This window comes from Onychomys torridus, chromosome 2, assembly GCF_903995425.1.
Source record: "Onychomys torridus chromosome 2, mOncTor1.1, whole genome shotgun sequence".
NCBI classification, from domain to species: Eukaryota; Metazoa; Chordata; class Mammalia; order Rodentia; family Cricetidae; genus Onychomys; species Onychomys torridus.
Window position 1 is genome coordinate 64,866,833 of NC_050444.1, and position 23,392 is coordinate 64,890,224.

Consider the following 23,392-nt stretch of genomic DNA (forward strand, 5'->3'; position numbering starts at 1 on the left):
CAAAGAAGCTGGAATGAGATAGCAGGTCCCGTGGAGCATCCCCTCACCTCAGTGTAGCCAATTATCCACATCCCACCCTCCCCCAAGTCCTCTGCCAGTTTTGTAGAGCAGCCAGTTTGGAGACACTGAAAGTTGTAAGTCCCAAACAAGCCTTTGGGTGCATATAGTGGATGCATTTTCTCTAAATGCCTCCCTCCTTCCTCCCTCCTCTCTCCTCCTCCTCCCTCTTTCCTCTCCCCTCCCCCCTTTCTTTGAGACAGGGTCTCACTATGTAGCTTTGGCTGTCCCAGAACTCACTCTTAGACCAGACTAGCCTCAAACTCAGAGATATGCCTGCCTCTGCTGGGATTAAAGGTGACTGATTAGAGGCATGTACTACTATACAAAGCTTCTAAATGTTTTTTCAACCCCCAAATCTGATACTCACAGAAACACTGTTAAGTGGTATGTTTTTCATGAGGAACACCTGACAACTTTAATATGGTGGGGCTGAAATGATACCTGAGTAGTTGTTCAACAGTAGTCCAGCTAAAGCTTTGCTTGCTTTTTCCACAATAGCAGAAAGCCCTGTTGGCAAGAGCTGCTTAAAAAACCAAACAACAAAACAAAAACCTTCCTATAAGGGAATATCCTACAACTGCACAGCCCAGAAGGTTCAGCTAGCTCCATGTGGCATAGCACTTGGAATGTATGTAATCAGTACATACTGGCAAACATGCACCATTTTAAAGTTGCACATGCAGCATCTGAAGGCAAAGTTGTCGCTGTGGTGAGAGCTTTTTGAGAACTCTGACTCCGAGGCTCCCCTTACAACTGGTTTTCATGACAGGTGGAAACTGTGAACGGCTACAAAACTTCTTGAAGTATACAAGACATTCAAGTTCCTTTCTAAAAAGGGTATCAAGTCACTGCCCATCAAACAAGACACTGAAATGCCTTCAAATGTGTCTGGTAGTTATTTAGAGATGAGCCCAGGTGCCCTACATTCTAATGCAAAAGAGTAACAGCAGTCATTAAAAACCTTGCTAGGCATCCACCATCATACATAAACCATAAAAGATTTTAGATTCAATGGCCAAGTGAGAAAATTCATACCACTCCAATTGTGACTCTAGCCTCATTTTCTCAAGGATTTGACTAACAATTCTCTCTCTCTCTCTCTCTCCCTCTCTCTCTCTCTCTCTCTCTCTCGACATTTCTAACACACTAATACACCATTAATTTTCTTTAAGTTTTTAGCTAATAGTTTGGTGTTCATCTGTTGTTACATTATTTAAAACTCTTCCAGGCTGTAAGTGTAGCTCAGTAATAGAGCATGTGTCTAGCAAGCTGAAAGCCTTGAGTTGCATCCCCCCCCACACACACACCTATGTATCTACCTCTTCCTCTCTTCCTTCGCACTTAGATCATTAAGGAATTTTCTAAGAGATCTGTTTTTTCCTTTTCATGTTTAGACATACATATGACCTAGAATTTGATTTGATCAGGCAGTAATCAAGTTGGCTTTTTCTGGCCAGGTTGTGGTGGCATATGCCTTTGATCCCGGCATTTGAGAATTTAAGGCAGAAGATTATGAATTCCAGTGCAGTCTGCATTGTGTAACAAGACACTGTCTCAAAAAGAAAACAGTTCTCACTCTCATGAATTGTGTGTGTCCACTGTTTATCTGTTGAAGGAGGCCATCTTTTCTTGCTTTCAAAAGTACTTTGTCTTTTGAATTTCAATAAAAACATTAATAATTCTAAAGAAAGAAGAACAGAAGGAAAGAAAAAGAACAAGTAGGACTTTTTTTGTTGTTGTTTGTTTGTTTTGTGTAGCTCTGTAGACCAGGCTGACCTGGAACTCACAGAGATCTGCCTGCCTCTGTCTCTCAAGTGACGGAATTAAAGGTATGTGCCACCACCGCCACCACCCCCGCCACCGCCGCCGCCGCCGCACACATAGGATTTTAACTAGGACTCCACTGAATCTAGAGATGAAGAGGAGTGATAACTTGATAATGTGGACTCTTCCAGCACCTGAGCAAGGTGAGGCCTTCTATTTGCTGAGCTCAAGTTTTTTCCAATGATGCTTCACAATATTCTGTAATTACCTTACATTTCAGTTCTTGGGTTTATTCCAATTGCTACCTCTAATTCAGCTATTAATTAAATAATAAAAAAAATCAACCCTTGAGGTTTTTTAAAATATACAGTCCTGTTTAAGTTCTGGATATTCAGCCAAAAATAATGAAATTGCTCATTTTTTTCTTGCCAACATTTATCTTACTGCACTAGCTGGTAAGTACTCTCCAATGCAAAGGGAAACTGCCATGATAAGACCTGATTTTACTATGTAAATCTCTTCTAGACCACTGTCAACGTTGGAGAATGGAGTTTTCAGGGTTTGGTTTGGTTTGCTTTGGTTTTAGTAGATCCTGTTAATAACTTAAGGAATCTCTTGTATTTCTAATTTGCTGAAAATGCATGTAAATGGTTGTTCAATTTTTGTCAAAATTATCTTTGTACATCATGATTTTTTGTTGTTAAGGTACAAATTACATTGGCTGAATTTTGACTATTAAACCAACTTTATATTGCTAATAAATCCATTTGGGCCTTATTATATTGTCCTTTTAAAATACTGATGGATTTGGTCTGCTTATATTCTTTAGGACATTTACTTTGTGTCCTTGTGCATAGGTACAATTTTCCATTTTTAATGCCCATACCAGATTTTATTTCAAATATTTTTGTTATTTTCAGGAAATATCTGAGCCAGTCTCTGTCTCTCCTGTATTCTAGAAATGAAGGACTGGAGGACTAGTGTGTTATACCTTCTTTGAACATTTGGAAAACTCATTGACTACCAACCTGTACCTGGAATTAAAAAGGTTTTAGGTGCTTAGTCCTTTGTTTTCTAACTAGAGGGAAACCAACTATAATATTAGGATAGGTATACAAACACACACACATACACAGAGAGAGAGAGAGAGAGAGAGAGAGAGCGAGCGAGCGCTCACAATCTGCTTTTGGAAAACTACAACCCAATTGTGAATTTGGAAAACATTATAAATATATTTTCTTTTCTTTTTTTTCTTTCGGGTGTGGGGGGAGTTGGTTTTCCAAGAGAGGGTTTCTCTGTGTAGCTTTGTGACTTTCCTGGAACTTGCTCTGTAGACCAGGCTGGCCTCAAACTCACAGAGATCCACCTGCCTCTGCCTCCCGAGTGCTGGGATTACAGGCGTGCGCCACCACTGCCCGGCTGAATATATTTCCCAGCACATTACATAAACAATAACTACAAGCTTAGAGAAGTGCGACTTTATGCTGTCAGACGGTAAATAAAATTGTTTTTCAGATTAATTTGCTTTACTATATACTAAGGATTATCAAAAGAATGGTTATCTGAAGGACTGTTCAATAAAAAAGGTTATGAGGCTACAAGCTGTATTTCTTATTTGTTTAAAATACTTCTATAATAAAATAATGCAATATTTAATAAATGCCTATTTCTTCATTGAACTGTAAGCTCTTTGAAGGCAGTTCATATTTCTATTTGTCTGTCACAGATACCCATGTTGGAGGAATGCTGGATGGCAAAAAGTTCAAAGACAAAAAAAGAAAGCCATTTCCTACTTTAAGACATTAACAACATGATTAAGAAATGCGCATGCAGAATCACTTGTCTTGGCCTCGGCAGCCATCTTCCAGTGACTCACCAAAACAGCAGCCACAGAGGGAGAGAGGAGGGCACTTGCTCTATGTTCTCCAGGCCTTTAGGGAGCATGGAGTTGTTCCTTTGGCCACATACAGGGGAATGGCCACTGTTCAAAAAGGAATGCCCCGTAAGTGTTACCACGGCAAAACTAGAAGGGTCTACAATGTCACCCAGCGTGCTGTGGGCATCCTGGTAAACAAGGCAAGATTCTTGCCAAAAGAATGAATGTGCAGACTCAGCACATCAGGCACTCTAAGAATGGAGACAGCTTCCTCACCAGGTGGAAGAGGGAAGAAAAGGGAGGCCCAAGAGAAGGGCACCTGGGGCGAGTGGAAGCACGGGCCTGCTCCACCCACCCAGAGAAGCCCCCCTTTGTGAGGACTGACAAAAAGGAGCCTGAGCTGCTGGAGCCCATTCCATCTGAATTCATGACCTAAAGTATAAAGAGAAATAAGGACCTGGACTGGAAAGTGTTTTTCTTAAGTTGAAATGTGGTGTTTCTTCCCTGAAAGAAAACGCTAAAGCACATTTTAATTGTTCTAGTTCACTGTGTCTTTCTTATTCAAATTTTACCAAATTTGTCCTGCTAAATGATATGGTTTAGTGTGCAGAAAATATACTCTTGATTAGGAAAGAAAAAGAAAGAGAGAGAGAAAGAAGGAAGAAAGGGAGGGAGGGAGAGAGAGAGAGACAGAGGACAGGGAGGGAGGGAAGGAAGGGAAGGAAGGTCGGGAGGGAGGGAAGGAAGGGAAGGAAGATCGGAAGGAAGGCAGAGAGAGAAAGATAGAGACAGAGAGAGACAGAGACCACAGAGAGAGAGAATCACTTGTCTGGCCAGGCATGGTGCCACACATCTTTAATCCCAGCACTTAGGAGGCAAAGACTGGTGGATCTCTGAGAAATGGAGGTGAACCTCATCTAGACAGAGTTTCAGGCCAGCCAGGGTTACATATTGAGAGCCTGTCTCAAAGTCAAACAAAAGAACCATTGGTCCTGACACTGGAAACCACTCACATGGAAAACGCCCAGGGCAAGGTCTTCTTGCTGGAAGCCTCTGAATTCTAACGGTTAATACTGTCAGGAGTTGAGCTGTCCTCATATCCACTGCCAGATATCCTGATGGTAACCCCAATCCAACAAGCCCAGCCTCTAGTCTAGTTAGAGGCCTTTTGTTTGTGCGCTAATGTATTAATCATTCTACCTCACCGTTATGTGTTTACCTGATTCTTCTGCCCAAGACTGTAAACTTCTTAAAGTCAACACTGAGCCTTAATGGAATCTGGCAAGAGATCACAAGAACTACCTGTCACATGTAGTTAATAGTCCAATCGATAAGGAATTATCTCACTAAAGTGGTAATTGCATTTTTCTCAATAGGCAAGGGCCTAAGAATAGGGCATAAAAACTAAGGAAAGGGGGGAAAGAGGTGTGGGGGGGATACCACTAACAACAAAATACTTCAAAACTTTCTAAAGCTTATTTTGCTCACTCACTCTCCTCCTAAAAGTATTTTTTTTCCACTAAAATCAGGTGAGAGAGCCTGATAAGATGAACGCTTCTAACAGGTGAGGAGAACAGCCCGCCCATCTGCAAGCAGGCCAAGACTGCTTCCACCAAACGATCTTCCACAAGAAATGTTAGCACCTGTCCATAGGAAACGTAATTAGCAGCCACTTCCAATGACAGTTGCTAAAACCCAGAAGGGGGCAGCAAAGGCCCGTCCAAACCCAAGTCCACTGAAAGTCTTCCTTGGTATGTATCAGTTACCTTCTGGGCTGTGGGGCAGCTGAGTGGTCAAGTGAGGGACCACAGCAGTTGGACCACAGACACTGGAAAATGGAGGAAAACATGCCAGTGAAGATGAGGAGTGGGTGAAAAAAATCCAGGCTGGAAAGCCATCAGCCAAGGAACTGAAAAGATTACTCAATCTGCAGAACCAGGACCAACAGAGTCAGAACAGGGCAACAGAGATGGACAGCATATGAGACATAGAGAAACAAGAGCACACACGTGCACGGTGCAACATATTCCTCTCTAGGACAGGATGTGAAGGAAGGAACTAACGCTGAAGCAAGGTGGTTCCCTCTGCATTGTCTGCCTGTATATACACACACACACACACACACACACACACACACACACACACACACACACACACACACATAGTTCCCATGTTCAAGTCAGAGGATAACCTTAAGTGTTCTGATAGAATCTCTTGTTTTTGCTGCTGCCTAGGCCAAGATAGCTGGCCCAAGAGCTTCTAGGGGTTCTCCTGTCTCCTTTTATTTCCCCTTTGCACTGGGATTACAAATATATGTGATCATGCCCAGTTTTATGTGGGTTCAGGGAATTCAAACTCAGGTCCTCATGTTTGGGCAAGCTTTACCCACTGATCATTTCCCCAGCCTTTTTATCCTTTTAAAACAGAGCTGTTAGAATATATATATACACACACACACACACACATACACATATACATATACATACATATATATATATATATAAAAGCATCTTGAGAACAACTGTAATTATAACCCTCACTATAATATTACTCTATAGGCTTAATCTTAAGTATATCCTATCATAACAGCATAGCTTTACCAAGTCCACTGTACAGCCAGACATAGGAAAAAAACTAAAATGTAGCCTAGCATACATCTGAACTATACCCATAAAGGCAAATGTGCAGCAATGGAGCGGCTTGTTCCAAGAACATGCGCTTCACGTTTTTCTAGATACAATCTAAACTGCTCCTCAAAGATTGGGCCAATTTTTTTTTTTTTTTTTTACTGCAACCAAGAGTAAATGCAAATAGTTTCAAGTCTATACTGGAGTAGAAAACAGTGGTGTTTATTTAAGGGTACTTACTGCCTTGGAGAGAAAGGATAACCCCAGGGACAGGAGCAAGCCAAGCACAAGAGCAGGAAGAGGAAAGCCTGAAGCTGAACTTCAGCCAGTTGACTTTGAGCACAGCAACACTTCATATCCAAATTATAAATTCTCTTTGTTATAATGCCCATCTGTTAAATCCTGGAGGCTTAACTATGGTTTATATGAACTGTACCTAGGAACTGGGCCCATACTTAAGCTAAAAGGACTCATGGGACCAATGTGACTAGCAGCTTGCTGTAAAAGCTAGTGACCAAAAGACCCCTGGGTTAAAGGACCTGCTGAAAAGACAATCCTCAGAACACAGAGTTCCAGAACTATCTGGGGAGGAGGGACTGATAAAACTAGTCAGCTGCAGCTAACAGAAGCAACAAGACAGTAAGGAGAAGTGTAATCAAAGCCAGAGAAATAGGAAGTAAAATGAATTTACTTACAAACATGCTTCAAAAAATAAAATAAAATAAAAATTAAACAGAGCAGCACAGACAAGTTCCTTACTTCAGGGACAACCAGGAAAAAAGGTAATCACTGAAAAGGACACATGGAGATGAGATCCTTAAAAGATTTTGGATGCAAGACATGCTACATGTTCTTGGTTGACTGGACCACATTAACACCTTTTCACCTCACCGTGTTTGAGAAGAAACAAGCTTTCTCTAGGGAATTCTAGTGCACCTCATGTACCTGGATAATTGCAACCAGTCCAGCTGACACACACTGCTAGGGAGAATCCTAGTACCGTACATGTATGCAATGTAACCCACTCAATGAGCTGACAGGAGCTCCTGCTACAGATCCATTTTTATAAAGCTGCCAACCCAACCCTGAGTGACATTGTGGACATCGCAATACATACTACACATTCACAAAGCCTGCAGCGTCCTGATATACCATGTTCTACAGACCCTTCCAGGCTTCATCTCCAGAAATATGTTGCCTGAGAAGAATTCTAATCAGCACAAATCATAACCTTATAAAAATGCTTAAAATAATGTAACTTTTTATGGGGTAAATAAAAATCCTAAGCTCCTACAGAAATCTAGTATTTTTGGTTTGTTGTTGTTGTTGTTATTTTCATTAACAATGGAGTTTTATTTTGATTAAAAATTAAAAGTGTTCCGGCTAGTCTTATCTGAGCCTGACACACACTAGCATCATTTTGGAAGAGGGAACCTCAACTGAGAAAATGCACCACCAGATTCACCTCTGGGTGAGCCTATTTTCCTTGCTTGCTGAATGATGTGGGAGGGCCCAGCTCCCCGTGGGCAGTAACATCCCAGGCTGGTGGTCTTGGGTTCTAAAGAAAGCAGGATGAGCCGGGCGGTGGTGGCGCACGCCTTTAATCCCAGCACTCGGGAGGCAGAGCCAGGTGGATCTCTGTGAGTTCGAGGCCAGCCTGGGCTATAGAGTGAGTTCTAGGACAGGCACCAAAACAACACAGAGAAACCCTGTCTTGAAAAACAAAACAAAACAAAACAAAACAAAAAAGAAAGAAAAGAAAGAAAGCAGGATGAGCAAGCCATGAGGAGCAAGCTAGTACAAGCTAGTAAGCAGTTCTGCTTCAGTTCCTGTCTTGAGTTCCTGCTCTAACTTGGATGGTGGACTACAAACTCTAAGATAAACCCTTTCCTCCCCCAATTGTTTTTGCTTGTGATGATTTATCACAGCAATAGAAACCCTACAAAGACATTACCCTTGCTTTCTTGTTCCAACAGTGTCTTATAAATAAAATAATAAATATATCACATAACAATAGTTTGAAGGCAAACAAAAATGTCAACAATAATCTTAAGATATATATCAGACTTTCAATTAACTCAGCTATTTTATAATAAAACAAGGTAAGAATCCATGTGAAAAACACACCCAGTTGCATAATGCCAAATATCAAATAAATTCCAGGTAGACCAGGAAAGATGATGCAAAATTAACAGAATGTTAAGAAAATACAGGTAAGGCTGGCAAGATAGCTCAGTTGATAAAGCTTCCAAACTGACAAGCTGAGTTTGGTCCTAAGGACCCACATGGTGGAAGGAGAGAACTGACTCCTGAAAATTGTATTCTAATCTCCACGTTACCACAACACACTCATGCCTCTACCCACAAAATGAACTTGATTAAGATTTAGAATCACTTGGGAGATCGGCCTCTGGGCATACCTGTGGGGAATTATCTTGATTAGGTTAATGGAGGTGGCAAGACCAGCCAACTGTGGGTGGCACCATTCCCTGGACTGACATCCTGGACTACATACAAAGGAAAAGATTAGTTGAGCAGGTGCATTCATCCCTCTTTGTTTCTTGACTATGGGCACAATGTGGCCAGCTAGCTGTCGCCTGCTCCTGTTATTAGTGACTCTCCATCATGACAGGCTGCATCTCCAGCTGCAGATGGAGACAAAGTAAGTCCCTTCTCCTTGAAGTTGTTTTTGTCGATGCTTGCTATCACAGTGACAGAGAACCAGGAGAGCACCCAGCATCATTCATCACTTGGCAGTACAATAAGACTATAATGAGATGCCACTTCACAGTCACTAGAATGAGTAGAACTTACAACACAATCTAAACATATGGCAAGGAAGTGGAAATGTGACCCTCACACACTGCTGAGAGGAACGGAAAAGGAACGGCACTTTGGAAAACCGTTAGTTCCTGAAAACGTTAAACAAAAATCTATCATGTGACCAAGAAGCAAATACATGCGAATGTTCAGAGGATCATTAATCATAATAACTACAAAATGGAAACAATCCTAATGTCTACCAACTGATGAACAGCTAAACAAAATGTGTTATATCCATGTAATCAAATATTATTCACTCATTAAACCATATAAAATATTTATTTATGCTACAGTATAAAACTTGAAATGATCATGCAAGGACAGAGGCCAGACACAAAAGGTTACATACACTATATAAGATCCACGTAATACACTATATAAGATCCACGTAATACACTATATAAGATCCACGTAATACACTATATAAGATCCACGTAATACACTATATAAGATCCACGTAATACACTATATAAGATCCACGTAATACACTATATAAGATCCACGTAATACACTATATAAGATCCACATAATACTGAAAGAGGGAGGAGTACACTGAAGTAGAGTACTAGCCGAGTATGCACAAAACCCTGGGTTCCATCCACAGAACTCTGGAGAACAAAACATCTCCCTGCAAAGAGCCACCAAGGCACTGATATCCAAGTCCTGTGAGCTGTATACAGAAAGATAAATGGTTGTTTGGGACTAAGGAGATGAATGACAGGCGACTGCTACTGTTTGGGGTTTTTTGGGGGTATAGAGGGATGGGATTTGAGGATGTTCTAAAAGTAAATGGTTATGATAGTTATGCAATTTTTTTTGAAAGTCCTATAAAGCAAGCCAGTGAGATAACTCAGTGGCAAAGGACTTGCCACAAGGTCTGCCAATCTGAGTTCAATTCTTGGGCCCACATGGTAAAAGGAGAGAGAACTGCCTCAAGTTGTTCTCTGACCTCCATCATGATATGTACGTGTGTACACACACACACACACACACACACACACTTTAAAGGGTTATGTTTTGTCACATGAATTACCTCTCAATAAAGTTGTTACAGCCGGGCACTGGTGGCGCACACCTGTAATCACAGCATTCGGGAGGCAGAGGCAGGTGGATCTCTGTGAGTTCGAGGCCAGCCTGGTCTACAGAGTGAGTTCCAGGAGAGCCTCCAAAGCTACAGAGAAACCCTGTCTTGAAAAACCAAAAGTTGTTACTAAATTTTAAAACATGTTAAACATTATAGATAGGTACTAATAAATCAGCTTACTAATTACATTATACAAATTCTCTTCATCTATTTCACCCTTCCATTATGGACATACCCTGAGGTGACCACTAATTAGTCACCATGCTTGGGTCATCCCCTCCTAATGGAGAGTACACCAGAAGCCTGTGAGTGATTTCTAGCTAGGAACGTGGCAAAAATGAGGTGATGTCACTCCTGCAATGATGCTTCCTTACATAATAGTCCGTCTGAGCAGTCTAGTGAGTCTCCTTTTGGTTTGAGGCAGAGAAACATGCTGTGAAGCAGCTACGAAAGGATCACATGGCGGGGCTGGGTGCAGCCGCTAGAACCTACTGCTGGCTGGAGGCACGGAGGAGCTCAGCTCCTCTGTCACCCAGCTACAGGAACATGAATTCTGCCAACAACCTGAATGAACCTGGAGGAAGCAGGTCTTCCTTCACTGGGATTCCTGATGAGGACACAGCACTGTTTGACCTTGTGAAACCCCGAGAAGACCATTTAGCCATCCTATTCTTTCTAGCCACATAAGGCAGGAGATAATAACATTATTAAAAGCCTCTTAGGCAATATAGTTCATAGAAAGACTATACCTTCTTGACAGCACTCTAGCCTGGAGTGGTACTCCTCCAGTGTCAGCACACCTCTACACCTGGGAGTTTATCATTTTCTTCTTACTCTTAACGGGTTTGGGCTTAAATATTGGGAGTTGAGTAAGGAGAAAAACAAACTTGTTTTTTCTCTTCTCTCAAGAACATAAAAATCAACACAGAAGACTTCTTAAAAGCTAAGGCGCTTTTCCGTACCAACAAAAATCAAGGCTGCAGCAGCCTTTGATGGATGTCCTCCCATCCAGCCACTGGCTAGCTGTCCTTGACCTCAGTTTTGGCTGTCTACCTGGAGAAGTGGCAGAGCCCACAGGCTTCAGGCTCAGCCCCCAACCTGGAACAATTCTTTACACATTTTGTTGTTTGTTTGGCATCTGAGGGGCTGTCTGCTCTGTTTTGAGACAGACAGGTGTGCACCACCACCCTCGGCTCCCCTCACAATTCAGAGGCTGACGCAAGCCTCAGTTTTGTGGCCTGTGCGTCAGAACAACTAGCTATCCACTAGGTTGCCCACAATCCCTCCCAGGTTTGATAAATTTACTTGATTAGATTACAGAACTCAGGAAAACATGTGCTTAGCTGCCCACTATAAAGGACACTACAAAGAATACGGATGAAGAGATGCATAATGGGCTGAGGCCGAAGGAGGGGACGCAGGGCTTCCCACCCTCTCTACAAGAACGTTCTATATGGAAGCGCTCCAACTCCAGTCATTGGCTTCTTACAGGGAGATCACTGTCTGCACAGGGATGACTAAAGCAAGGGCAACCATATCTTAATAGGCCTGTGTCTGGGCCTGGTTGTTCAGACTCTCTAGTACTCCTTACTTTGTGTAGCAGCAAGGGCATAGCCAGCGAAGCATGCCTGAAGAAGAATCACTACTAATTGAAATCTTTCCCCAGACTGTTTAGTATCCCCTTCCTTAAGGATTTCGAGAATGAAGGCCCTTGCCACTTGTATCATACAAAGTAGGTCAAAGAATTCCTTTATGGCCAGCTCCAAGGCAGAAACAAAATTAGAATTTTCTTACATGCCTTGGGGAGTTAGTCACTAACCATGAACAAAAATGTACCATAGTATCAAATATATTTTGGTTCATGGCCCTATATTATCTACACATTATATCTCTTGACTCTTTTGTACAGATTAATAATTTATTATCTGAATTCTACTAAAAATGTCATCTCTATTTAGGTCGAGTGACACACTCCTTTAATTCCTGCATTTGAGACTGAGGCAGAAAGATCAGAAATTGACCACCAACCTGTGTTACATGAGACTGTCAGAAAAAAAAAGTCGATTCTACTTTGTATTCACATCCATGCTATGTTCTCTGCTCATCTTTGTGAGCCACAGTCTCATGTAGCACAGACTGTTTTCTCAGTCCCCAGCCTTCCTGTCTTCACCTGAGTGAAGGATTACACATGTCACCATCGCTAACTCTTTGCTCAGCTTTAATTTTCAGTTTTCCAGCCATTTTGTTGTATGTCTGTCTCTTGTATAAAATATAGGGTGGAAAGTTTGTACTTTAACTAAACTTGTTACATAACAGGCAATTTGAACATTCACATTTTCTATAACCAATTAACTCTTCTACAGTATTTTATTTTGTTACCTTTACCCATGTCCCCTACCTACACCTCTTAAACCCTCACTGCAGGTTAGGAGTAAGTGAGGCTTTACTTCAAGCTGGTTTGGACAATTCTCCCATGAAAATGCTGGGGTTGTCCTGCGGAGGGGGTTATAGGTGTGCATTTCCACACGAGCCATTTGACACGGGGCAGGGAATGAACTCAGGTTTTCTGGTCTTCACTCACTGAGCCATCTCCCCACGTCCAACCAGAAACTTTCAGATGTACTCAAAAAGCTGAGAGGGTCTGGCAGCAAGACGGCTTACTAAGTAAAGACAACTGACACAATGTGCCTTGGTGTGCACACACTCCATAAATAAAATGTAATCAAAGTTTACAGTGTTTCTAATTGCAGATTAACTATGTTCAAGGAGGAAATCTGTAAAATAGTCTAAAATCTGAAACATTTCCAGTCCTAATCATTTCAGACAATCATTTCTACTACTCCTAACTGCTTGTCTAAAATGGATAAACACTGTTCAAATTTTTGAAATTGATTTCTTATTTTAAGCTAATGGAACTTTCTTTATTAATGTATAATCAAGAGACTTTAAGATAAATGACTGACATACATGTCCCTAAGAAGCAGCCCCTAAAAATTCTCTTTGTGTTGAAATTGGTGTTCCTTAACAATTACTTCAGTCTACGGGTGGCCTCATGGTCTAGGAACCGTCAGTCAGTTCCTTCCATTCAGAACCACTACACCCAGAGTAACTTCAGATGCCCTCTAACCCAAATGCATTTCCTCTCTATCAACCTATTCTGTCATGAGTACACCTTAAAAGCCACATTAAGAACATTTCTGAGGCTGTATTAATTAGCAACAAAGAATGCTATCCGCTAAGATGAGGTAGAAAGCGGAGGGAGCCCTGAGTGAGTGTGTTAGAAGGGGGTGCAGTTTTGAGTGAACGGAGATGAAATTGTGAGTAAATGTGTATTATTGACATGAGCACAGCCATGTCAAGGATCCAAAGCTTCAGAATCACGGGACTGACAGAGCCTTCCCCGGGTGAGGCTCAAAGGGATGGCAAAGCCTTCCTCTGGCCCAGGTGCATGTACTGAGGAATGATGAACCAGCGTGTGTAAACCTGTCAGCTGTGGCATCATCCACCTACAAGACTGCAACCTGAGACAGCTCTCCTACAATGACCTCCTTACTGAGACTAGCTAACCCCTCCTTACAAAAATGACTAAGAAATATCTCAAAAATTTTCATCATCCCAGCATGTGTTGGACTTAATAATTAACACACTAAGGTGCTTGGTTGTTTTATAGTTGGTGCCTTTCACAGACACACTGCCTACCAGATCTGCTGGGTCTGTCTGTCCTTCATTCCCTGGTCACCCCAGTCAGCTTTCTAAGTCCAGGCTGTGCTGGACTCAGCAAGCTGGTGCTCAGACTGGTACCCTGGAGTGTGTAGGATTTGCGTTGGTCAGACCAGAGGATGTCCCTCGAGAAGTGGATTAATAAAGATAAAAGTGAAGGAAAGTGGGGTGCAATTCTAAGCGTCAGGTAAAAGCATGGGGCAAGCAGAATCTAGACAGGCAGTTCTTGGCTGCACTTTGTGAGAAGATTTGAGGACCTGCAGATGAGGAGTGAGAACACGCAGGTCCATCAACGTGCAGACTGTGTTCTGGAGCCGTTCCCACAAGAAGGGGCAGTAAGTCTGGTACTGACTCCACGTGGAACAAATCTACTACTGCTGCCCTAGCTCAAGAGCCCTTGCTCCTCCCCCTCCCTACCGAACCCCACCTTTGGCTTCTGCCAAACCACTGCACAGCTGGCACTGGAAGTCACACTTGGTTACACAGACCCTGTTTGCCTAGTATGTCAGACAAGGGATAGCCTTGTAGGAAACAGAAGCGGCATAACCTGGAAAAGCAGAAACTCAGGCATGGTAAAGAACCTAAATACACAGCCAAGTGGAGACTCAAGCTAGGCGGGAGACGGCTTCACTGCCGTCCCCACCCGCACAGCGAACCCTTTAACCTGTCTTCTTTTTCTTAAGTTGGGGTGGGAGGCAAAGAGAGGGAAGAAGAAAGAAATGAAAAGTAAAGGTATTGGTAGCTAAGATGGAGTATGTGAACCAGTTTATTTAATGACTTCACACATCATAGTGTTTTAAATAAATGTAAGAGAATAGTTATATTTAAGCATTATATTAAGTACTTTTGAGAACAAAGTATTCTCAAAAGAAAAAAAGGCTAAGAAATATCTCAAAAATTTTTCATCATCCCCAGCAATTACAAAAATGCAAATGCAAACAACTTTGAGATTTCATCTAACCAGAGTCTAAATAGCAAACATCAACAAAATAACCGACAACAACACTAAGGGAGTGTGGGGAAAGGGATCCCCGCTCACAAAAACTGGTCCAGCCACTCTGGAAATCAGTGTGGAGAATTCTCTTAAAACTAAAAATAACCCTGCCATATGACTACAGCAGCTGTACTACTCCAGCATATGCCCAAAGGACTTGCCATTCTACTCCAGACACCTGCTCAGCCATGTGCATTGCTGACCTGTCTACAATAGCTAGGAAATGGAAATAATCCGAAGTCCTTCGTGATAATAAAATGTGATGTGTACACCTATGGGCTACTACTCAGCTGTAAAGAAAAATGAAATCATGAACTTTGTAAGTAAATGAATGGAACCAGAAAAGATCATATAGGCTGGGCAGTGGTGGTGCACGCCTTTAATTCCGGCACTAGGGAGGCTATGACGCCTAAGAACCACAACCACCACCAGCATAGCACAATAATCCCAGCACATGGGAGGCAGAGGCAGGTGGATCTCTGTGAGTTTGAGGCCAGCCTGGTCTACAGAGCGAGATCCAGGACAGGCTCCTGTCTCAAAAAACAAACAAACAAAAAACAAAAAACAACAACAAAAAAAAAAGAGTTTGGAAGGAGGAAAAGGAAGTGGGAAATAACGTAATTATATAATAATCACAAAAAATAAGAAATGATTAAAAAAAGGGAAGGGGCTGACATGGCACGGTCAGCTCCATAGGACTAAAGCAGACAGTCAGGAGCAGTATATGGCAGTTTCTGGAATGCACAAAGCCTATTAATATATACTTATTTTGCCTTCTATTTTCAAACTTCTTTAAAGGAAATAAAACCATTTAAAAATGTTTAAAGTGTTCATTGAGTTGTTTAAGCATAACATTAAAAACAATGACATGTGTTAAACACCATTCACGATAAGACATTATCATGCAATTATTCACACGGTGTCTGAGTTTCGTCCAGTCGGTGACAAGAGGCAGATTTCACTAGCCTAACAGTTTCTTCCCCATCTTTAGATGTGGATAGTAACAGTGCCCACACCTCCTAACGACAAAGAGGATTGAGTGCAGAATGTTTAGAGGAGTTCATGAAATGTAGCAAAGACCTTAGTAATATAACTGTACATTACACATCACTTACCAACATAAGCTGTGGCTATCATTTATATTTAATAAACGAAGAAAAGTTGACTTGAACTTGCCTACAGTATACAGCTTAGCAAGTGAGAGCGTGGGAACTTTAACTTGTATCTCAGACCCTAACAAATACACTTCTCTGGTGCTGCTTTCAACCTCACAGGACAGTGCTAGGTGGAAGGGAGGTTTTTTTTTTTAACTGCGCCTTGACATGGTCTGTCATCTTTAAGACCTAGCCATGGCCTAGGCCAGCTATGAATGTGATCTAACACAAAATCAAAACCTTACATAAAATAATTTTTATTGCACATCAATTATCAATAACATTTTAATCACCATTGTAAACTATTAGCACTTAAATATCATTTAGAACATAAGAGAGTGTTTCATTTTGATGACTAAAGGTGCTACACCTCAGTGCCTCATGCCATCATATGATTGGCCCTCCATACCTCAGCCCTGCCTCATGTTATCACTCACTGAGCTATATGATTGGCCCTCCACTTTGTATGGCTTTGACAGTTGAGCTGAGGAAGGCCCAAACTTTGTTATTTTCTTGTCAATTACTTTTATGGTAAAAGTAAACGCATGAGGTTGAGAGATAACTCAATAGTTAAGAGCACTGGTTGCTCTATTAGAGGACCCGGGTTAGATTCCCAGCACCCACATGATGGCTCACACTACAGTCTGTAATTCTTTAATCCCAGTACTTGAGAGGCAGAGACAGATGGATATCTGTGAGTTCGAGGTCAGCCTGGTCTACAAATCCAGTTCCAGGACAGCTAGAGCTGTTACAAAGAGATATCCTATCATGAAAAACAAAAACCAAACAAACAAAAAAAGAATTTGAAAACAGATTTCAGTATTTCCAGGAAAATAATCAAGTTCTGGTGTATCTGTTGGTCCACTGACATAGACAGGTTTCTTGCTAGTTTTCAAGTGAAATGCACAGAGCTGTAACTTGACACTCAACTTGGCTATGCTTTCCTAAGCTCTCTCTTTGCAGAAGCAGCTCTCCCTCACAGCACATCTTAGACATGGCATTGCTTTCTGGAAGCACCTTAGGTTTGTGAGCATCTGAGGAACACAATGAGAACTCACGGGAACTACTTCCACTGGACACTGATGTACAGTCCTAAAAGTGTCAAGTTTGCTCTTACATTTATGCTGCTCTCCTTTTTTACATTGATAATAAAGACACACTTAACCATCAGTGAAATTTTGCTACTTAGTTATGTTCATGTCCTTCCCAGCGTTCATAAACTATGACCTGGGTGGCAATTTTAAAAGGCTCTCCCATGGGGTCACATCATCACGTGAAGACTCTTTGCTTCACTGTGCAGTAGATGCCATGAAAGTCTTTACAGTGTTTAGGTACATCATGGGTGGCTGAAGGCAATTCTTGGTCCAATGTGGCCCAAAGAAGCTAAGAGGTTAGACACCTTTAGTCTAAGCTAAGCACTTTAAAGAATTTCAAGCCGGCTGGGGTGGGGGAACCCATGCCTTTAATCCCAGCACTTGGAAGAATTCGAGGCCAGCCTTGTCTACAGAATGACTTCCAGAACAGCCAAGGCTACACAGAGAAACCCTGTCTTGGAGGAAAGAAAAAAAGAATGTAAAGCTAAATGTGTTTGCATATTTACATTTTCTGAGTACAAATACTTTGTGTTCACGAAACAGTCTGCAAAGATAGTATTTTCTGGAAATAAGACTTCAATAAGCTGCGTATGGTATGGTGGCACACGCCAGTAACATCGGCACTCAGGAGGCTGAAGCGAGAGAATTGCCGTGAGTTCAGAATAAACCAGAGCTACACAGTGAAGATCAGGCCATCAGGCTGACACAGTAAGATCCTATATCGGAAAAAAATGAAAAAAAAAAAAAAAAAAAAAAAAGATAAAAAGGCATGTGAGCTGGGCATGGTGATGGACACCTTTGACCCCAGCACTTGGAAGGCAGAGGCAAGCAGATCTCTGAGCTTGGGGTCAGCTTTGTCTACATAGCGAGTTCTAGGCCACCTAGAGCTACATAGTGAGACCCTGTCTCAAAAATAAATACATAGGATAATAAAAAGATATGTGTATCTCGTGTGTGTGTGTGTGTGTGTGTGTGTGTGTGTGTGTGTGTGTGCGCACATACATGTCACAATGTGAAGTTGGAGGACAATTTACAAGGATCTACCAGATGGGTCCTGGAGATCAAACTCATCAGGCTAATTTGATAGCTCTCAAATGTTTGGATATTCTATTTCATCCTTAAGTCAGACCCACGCCCTATGTCAGATATGTTCTCACTGCAAAATATCTCCTTATTCCCTAACTGACACTTGTTTAGTAGGTAAGTTAACTTCACTATCAGAAAGACACAACAACAGTAACAGTTTCATATTATACTTTCCATTGTTAAAATGCTGTATGAATGACTGTCACATAGGAAACAATGCAACACAGCAATGCATGATATGAGGTTTGTTACAGAGCAGCATAGACTCTGAGCAGGAAGCAGGACAGAGGTGTCATGGAAAGGGAGCCTGGAATAACCACCTGTGGGAAGTGGAGGAAGTTCTGAATGTATGAGGTCCTAAGTCAATGTGTGCTGTAGATGTGGGCACTGCCATACCAAAGGCCCTAGCCTCAGATCCAGAAGAAAAAGTTTACCTCCCTTTTTTGTCTGACCATGAATGTTGATGGTACAGGCAGAAAATGGCCACCATAGTTCCCCTGTTATTTATGGCCTGAAGGCTGCTCCCCTACAGAGACCATGCCTATCAAGATTAGCTCAACGTCTCCTTGATCTAGCTGTATACTTTAACCCCATTTCCTTGTTCAGCCGTATGCAATAACCTCTCAACACTAGACAATAAACACACTGTGCTTCTGGGGTGCTGAAGTTTTTCCATTCAAGAGACACTCACCATCTAATCCCAGCTTTCTGTCTGTGTGTCCATCTGTTCTTCACTCCCTTGGCATCCCAGTCAGGTCTGTCCCTAGAGCATGCCAGACAGGGTGAAGACCAAAGGACTAGACAGGAAAAGACTTAAACCTGCCCACCAACTGACTCCTCACTGCAACTCGACAGGACCCCACCACTGCAGACACTGCCTATGCTCATCACAACTGACTCCTCACTGGAACTCTACAGGACCCCACCACTGCAGACACTGTCTATGCTCATCACAACTGACTCCTCACTGGAACTCTACAGGACCCCACCACTGCAGACACTGTCTATGCTCATCACAACTGACTCCTCACTGCAACTCTACAGGACCCCACCACTGCAGACACTGCCTATGCTCATCACAACTGACTCCTCACTGCAACTCTACTCTACAGGACCCCACCACTGCAGACACTGCCTATGCTCATCACAACTGACTCCTCACTGCAACTCTACAGGACCCCACCACTGCAGACACTGCCTATGCTCATCACAACTGACTCCTCACTGCAACTCTACAGGACCCCACCACTGCAGACACTGCCTATGCTTATCACAACTGACTCCTCACTGCAACTCTACAGGACCCCACCACTGCAGACACTGCCTATGCCCACCAACTGACTCCTCACTGCAACTCGACAGGACCCCACCACTGCAGACACTGCCTATGCTCATCACAACTGACTCCTCACTGCAACTCTACAGGACCCCACCACTGCAGACACTGCCTATGCTCATCACAACTGACTTGGTAAAACTAAAGAAAAGTTTTTTTTCACAAAGTAGAGTGCAGGCATCAGCTAAGTGATGGGGATCTGAATTCTAGTAGTCTACTTACAGTATTATCTTTGGAAATTATTTAACCTGTATCTTATATTCAAGTATAAAACAGGAATAAAGGCAGTCCCTACTTAAAATAAAAGTCATGGTTCATCAAGTTGGACTTTGGTGGTATCTATACTTTGATCTGTCATGAGCTCCCTATCTGGGCTGAGTAGATGTGTGTGTTGCATCTCCCCCAGAAGAGTTTGGTCACACAACATTGGGTAACTGAATCTTTGTCTCAAACATGTAAGGTAGGAGGAGACTATGGTGATATATTGTATCCCTCAATATATTGTGCACCAGGGAGATGGAAGTACTTAAGAGAGACTGAATCTCATCCCTAGTCTCTAAGACCAAGAAGCTCACGTTGGTTTCTATCCCATCAATGAAGTGGCGGAGGTCAGAAGCTGACCCAGACAGCTTTACATGGGTTGTTACTTACTGACAAATGCCTTCATCTCTTTCTGCTTCTGTCACTCTTATTTTCAAATGCTCATTTCTAAAGTCTGAATATTAAATTTTAGGAGGTCTCCTTCAGTGAACTCCCTGTGAAAATTTAGAAATGAAACCCATGGCTCTGGATGACTATGACAGGAAATGAGACTCTGGAACGCTCTGCAGCTGACAGAAGCAGTGAGGCCATCACCACCAACACATTTCGAAAGTCTCAAGGGTCGACTACCTCCTCATCTCCAACAGCAGAGCAGGTTCTTCATCAAAATAAGAAAGACGATCACTTGGGTTGGTCTGTCCTGGCAGCTCCCAAGAGAATGACACATCCATGCACAGAAACAAAGGAAATGGGGTGGAAACCTTTGGGAACCAATGGCGAAAAACTAAATCTAATCTCATCCAGGTCAGCAGCTATTCCAGACACATCCAGACCACAGAAATCTGCTGGGAGGGGCACTAGAAAGGCCCCAAGGCAAGTTCTCAGTCTTTTTCCCCCTTTTATTTTTGATATTATAAAGGTCTTGTGTAACCCAGGTGGCTTGGAACTTGCCATGAAGTAGAGATGCCCTTGAATCCTCCTGCCTCTACCTACTAAGTGCCAGGACTACAGATATGCACCATCAAGCCCACCTTAAACAAAAAAGAAATCAGGTTTTGTTAGCAAAACACACACACACACACACACACACACACACACACACACAATGGCCAGGCATGATGGCTCACATTCTTTAATCCCAGAACTTTGGAAGTATGAGTTCAACGCCAAGCCTGGTCTTACATAGCAAGTCCCAGGCCAGTCCCAAGGATACCTTTCCTAAAACAAAAACAACCCACAAGGAAACAAACTCACCATTAATTTGGACAAGATTTTAAAATGAAACAACTTACACCCAAAGTGTACACACACACACACACACACACACACACACACACACACACCATCACATTTTTAAAAAAATAAGAAAGAAAAGGAGAAAAAGTGATGACATGTATAATCAACTATAAAATGAAACAAATTTGGAATGTCTGTGATATTTCCAATTAGAAGCACATGAATTACTAACTGTTCAGAGAGCACATGTTGGTATGTTAAAATAAGCCTTATGTCCAGCCTGAGAAAGAGGAAGGACAGAGACACAAAAGGGGACCTGGAGAGCTAGACAGGAGCCCAGGCCACCTCTTCTGAGGGCTGAGCTGCAGGTGTTCTGGAGCAGTCCAATAATCCAACATACAAACCAGTAAGGCCACCTGTCCTCTGCGTCTCAACATCTCACCCTCACGTCACACCAGGGACTCGAGGTCCAGAGTTACACAGGTGAACCAGCAGTACAGTAAGGGTGGCATGCATTCTCACGGTGGCAGACACAACAAGGACCTCACCTTGTCACTGTCATCATGACAAATGTGGTCGTGATGGATGGACTGGCACTGAAAAGAAGCACCAACACTACCTACGAGAAAAAGAAGGGAGAGTTAAGCAGCAGTAATCCCTCACGTTAAAACTGCTTTACCAATCCAGGAGACCTATGTCCATTATCCCATCTAACCCTTGAACAAGCTTGTGAAGCACAGGGTGAGCCTGTTTGTGGGTTTTCAAAGTTCCACATGCAGGCAGTCAGACACCAAGCAGTAGGACCAGGTTCCCCGCCTACCATGTGGGTCCTCGGGACCCAGCTCAGGCCTCAGGCTCGCTGGCAGTCTTCTTACCCACTTAGCAATCTGTGGGCACTATTTGTAGCTTCTTCACAGAAGGGAAAAACAGGCACTGACTGACTCACAGAAAGCAACAGTGAGGAGGCAGATCTGAAACTGAAGCCTAGTTAGCACACCCCTGACTCACACTCTGAAGCACAGCAAGTGGTCTACTGCCCAGGGGAGACCCCTAAGTAAACACCTCCTTCAATAAGGCAAACCCCACTGACAAAGAATGCAATTACATTCCTGTTCGATGTACACAGACCTTGAAGCTGACCCTATAAATTCAACATTTGCCCAGGCTTGATGGCACATGCACTCTGGAAGCTGAAGCAGAAAGATCAAGAGTCCAAAGACAAAGGACGAAGGACACAGAACAGTCTTTGAGACAGTAGAGTTTCTTTTGTTTTAAGTCTATGTCAAGTAAGATCTCAGCACTGCTAGGCAGGTGGCACACACCCTCAGTCCCAGCACAGTTGGCTCTGTGCAGGAGGCCAGCCTGCTCTATACAGTGAGTGCCACACTAGCAAGGTTATATGATGAGACTCTGTCTCAACACAAAACAAAGATATGAAATAGAAACACAAATAAATATAACTGGAACAAATAACTGTGTGAGGTTTATGTGTGCATCTCTCTATGATACCAAAGCTTGCCTTGAACTTGTGCTCATCTCTCGAGCCGACCATAGGCATGGACCACTACACAAGTTCTCATTACCTGGGCCTTTTTTTCTATAGTTTTTGGTTCCTATTTCATACTATACACAAAATGGCAATTAAAAGCTCTATATAATATATTTTTTAAAAAGGCCAGATGTAGTGGCATAGGTCTTTAATCCCAGCATTTGGGAAGCAGAAGTAGCCAGAAGAAAGGCTAGCTCAGTTGGTAGAGCATGAGACTCTTAATCTCAGGATCATGGGTTCATGCCCCACATTGGGTGCCAAAATGTAGCTGGAAGTTTCTCCAGTTCTGCCCTACCCCAGGGTCTGGATGAATCTCTCCCACCAGCGGCTCATAGCCACGTGGTCCCAAGTAAACACAAACGGTATGGCCTATGGGTCAGGTTTCTTGTTAGCTAGCTCTTATAACTTAACCCATTTCTATTAATCTATGTTACCACGTGGCCATGGTGTTACTGGTCTGCTGGCATCTTGCTGCTCCTTGGGTGGTGAACTGGCATCTCCCCCAACTCCACCCTTCTTCTTGTCTTCAATTCGAATGTACCACCTAACCTTATCCTGCCCTGCCATAGGCCAGTGCAGCTTTATTTATCAACCAGTCAGAGCAACACATATTCACAGTGTACAGAAAGACATAGCACAGCAGGCAGAGGCAGGTGGATTGCTATGAGTTTGAGGCCAGCCTGGTCTACATAAAGAGTTCCTGGCTAGCCAAGGATATATAGTGAGAT

The 23,392-nt window shown here is 42.6% G+C and overlaps 1 protein-coding gene across 4 annotated transcripts in view; it reads right to left on the reverse strand.

Annotated features, from left to right (window-relative positions):
* Rnf38 (ring finger protein 38) overlaps window positions 1-23,392 on the reverse strand; it is a 118,069-nt gene that overhangs the window by 44,243 nt on the left and 50,434 nt on the right. For 2 of the 4 annotated variants that reach the window (XM_036178405.1, XM_036178410.1), the window contains exon 2: window positions 21,664-21,734. The exons of the other annotated variants lie outside the window; for them this stretch is intronic. In XM_036178405.1, the coding sequence (XP_036034298.1) occupies window positions 21,664-21,734 (71 nt within the window). The remainder of the gene's footprint in view (window positions 1-21,663; window positions 21,735-23,392) is intronic. 4 annotated transcript variants of the gene reach the window in all.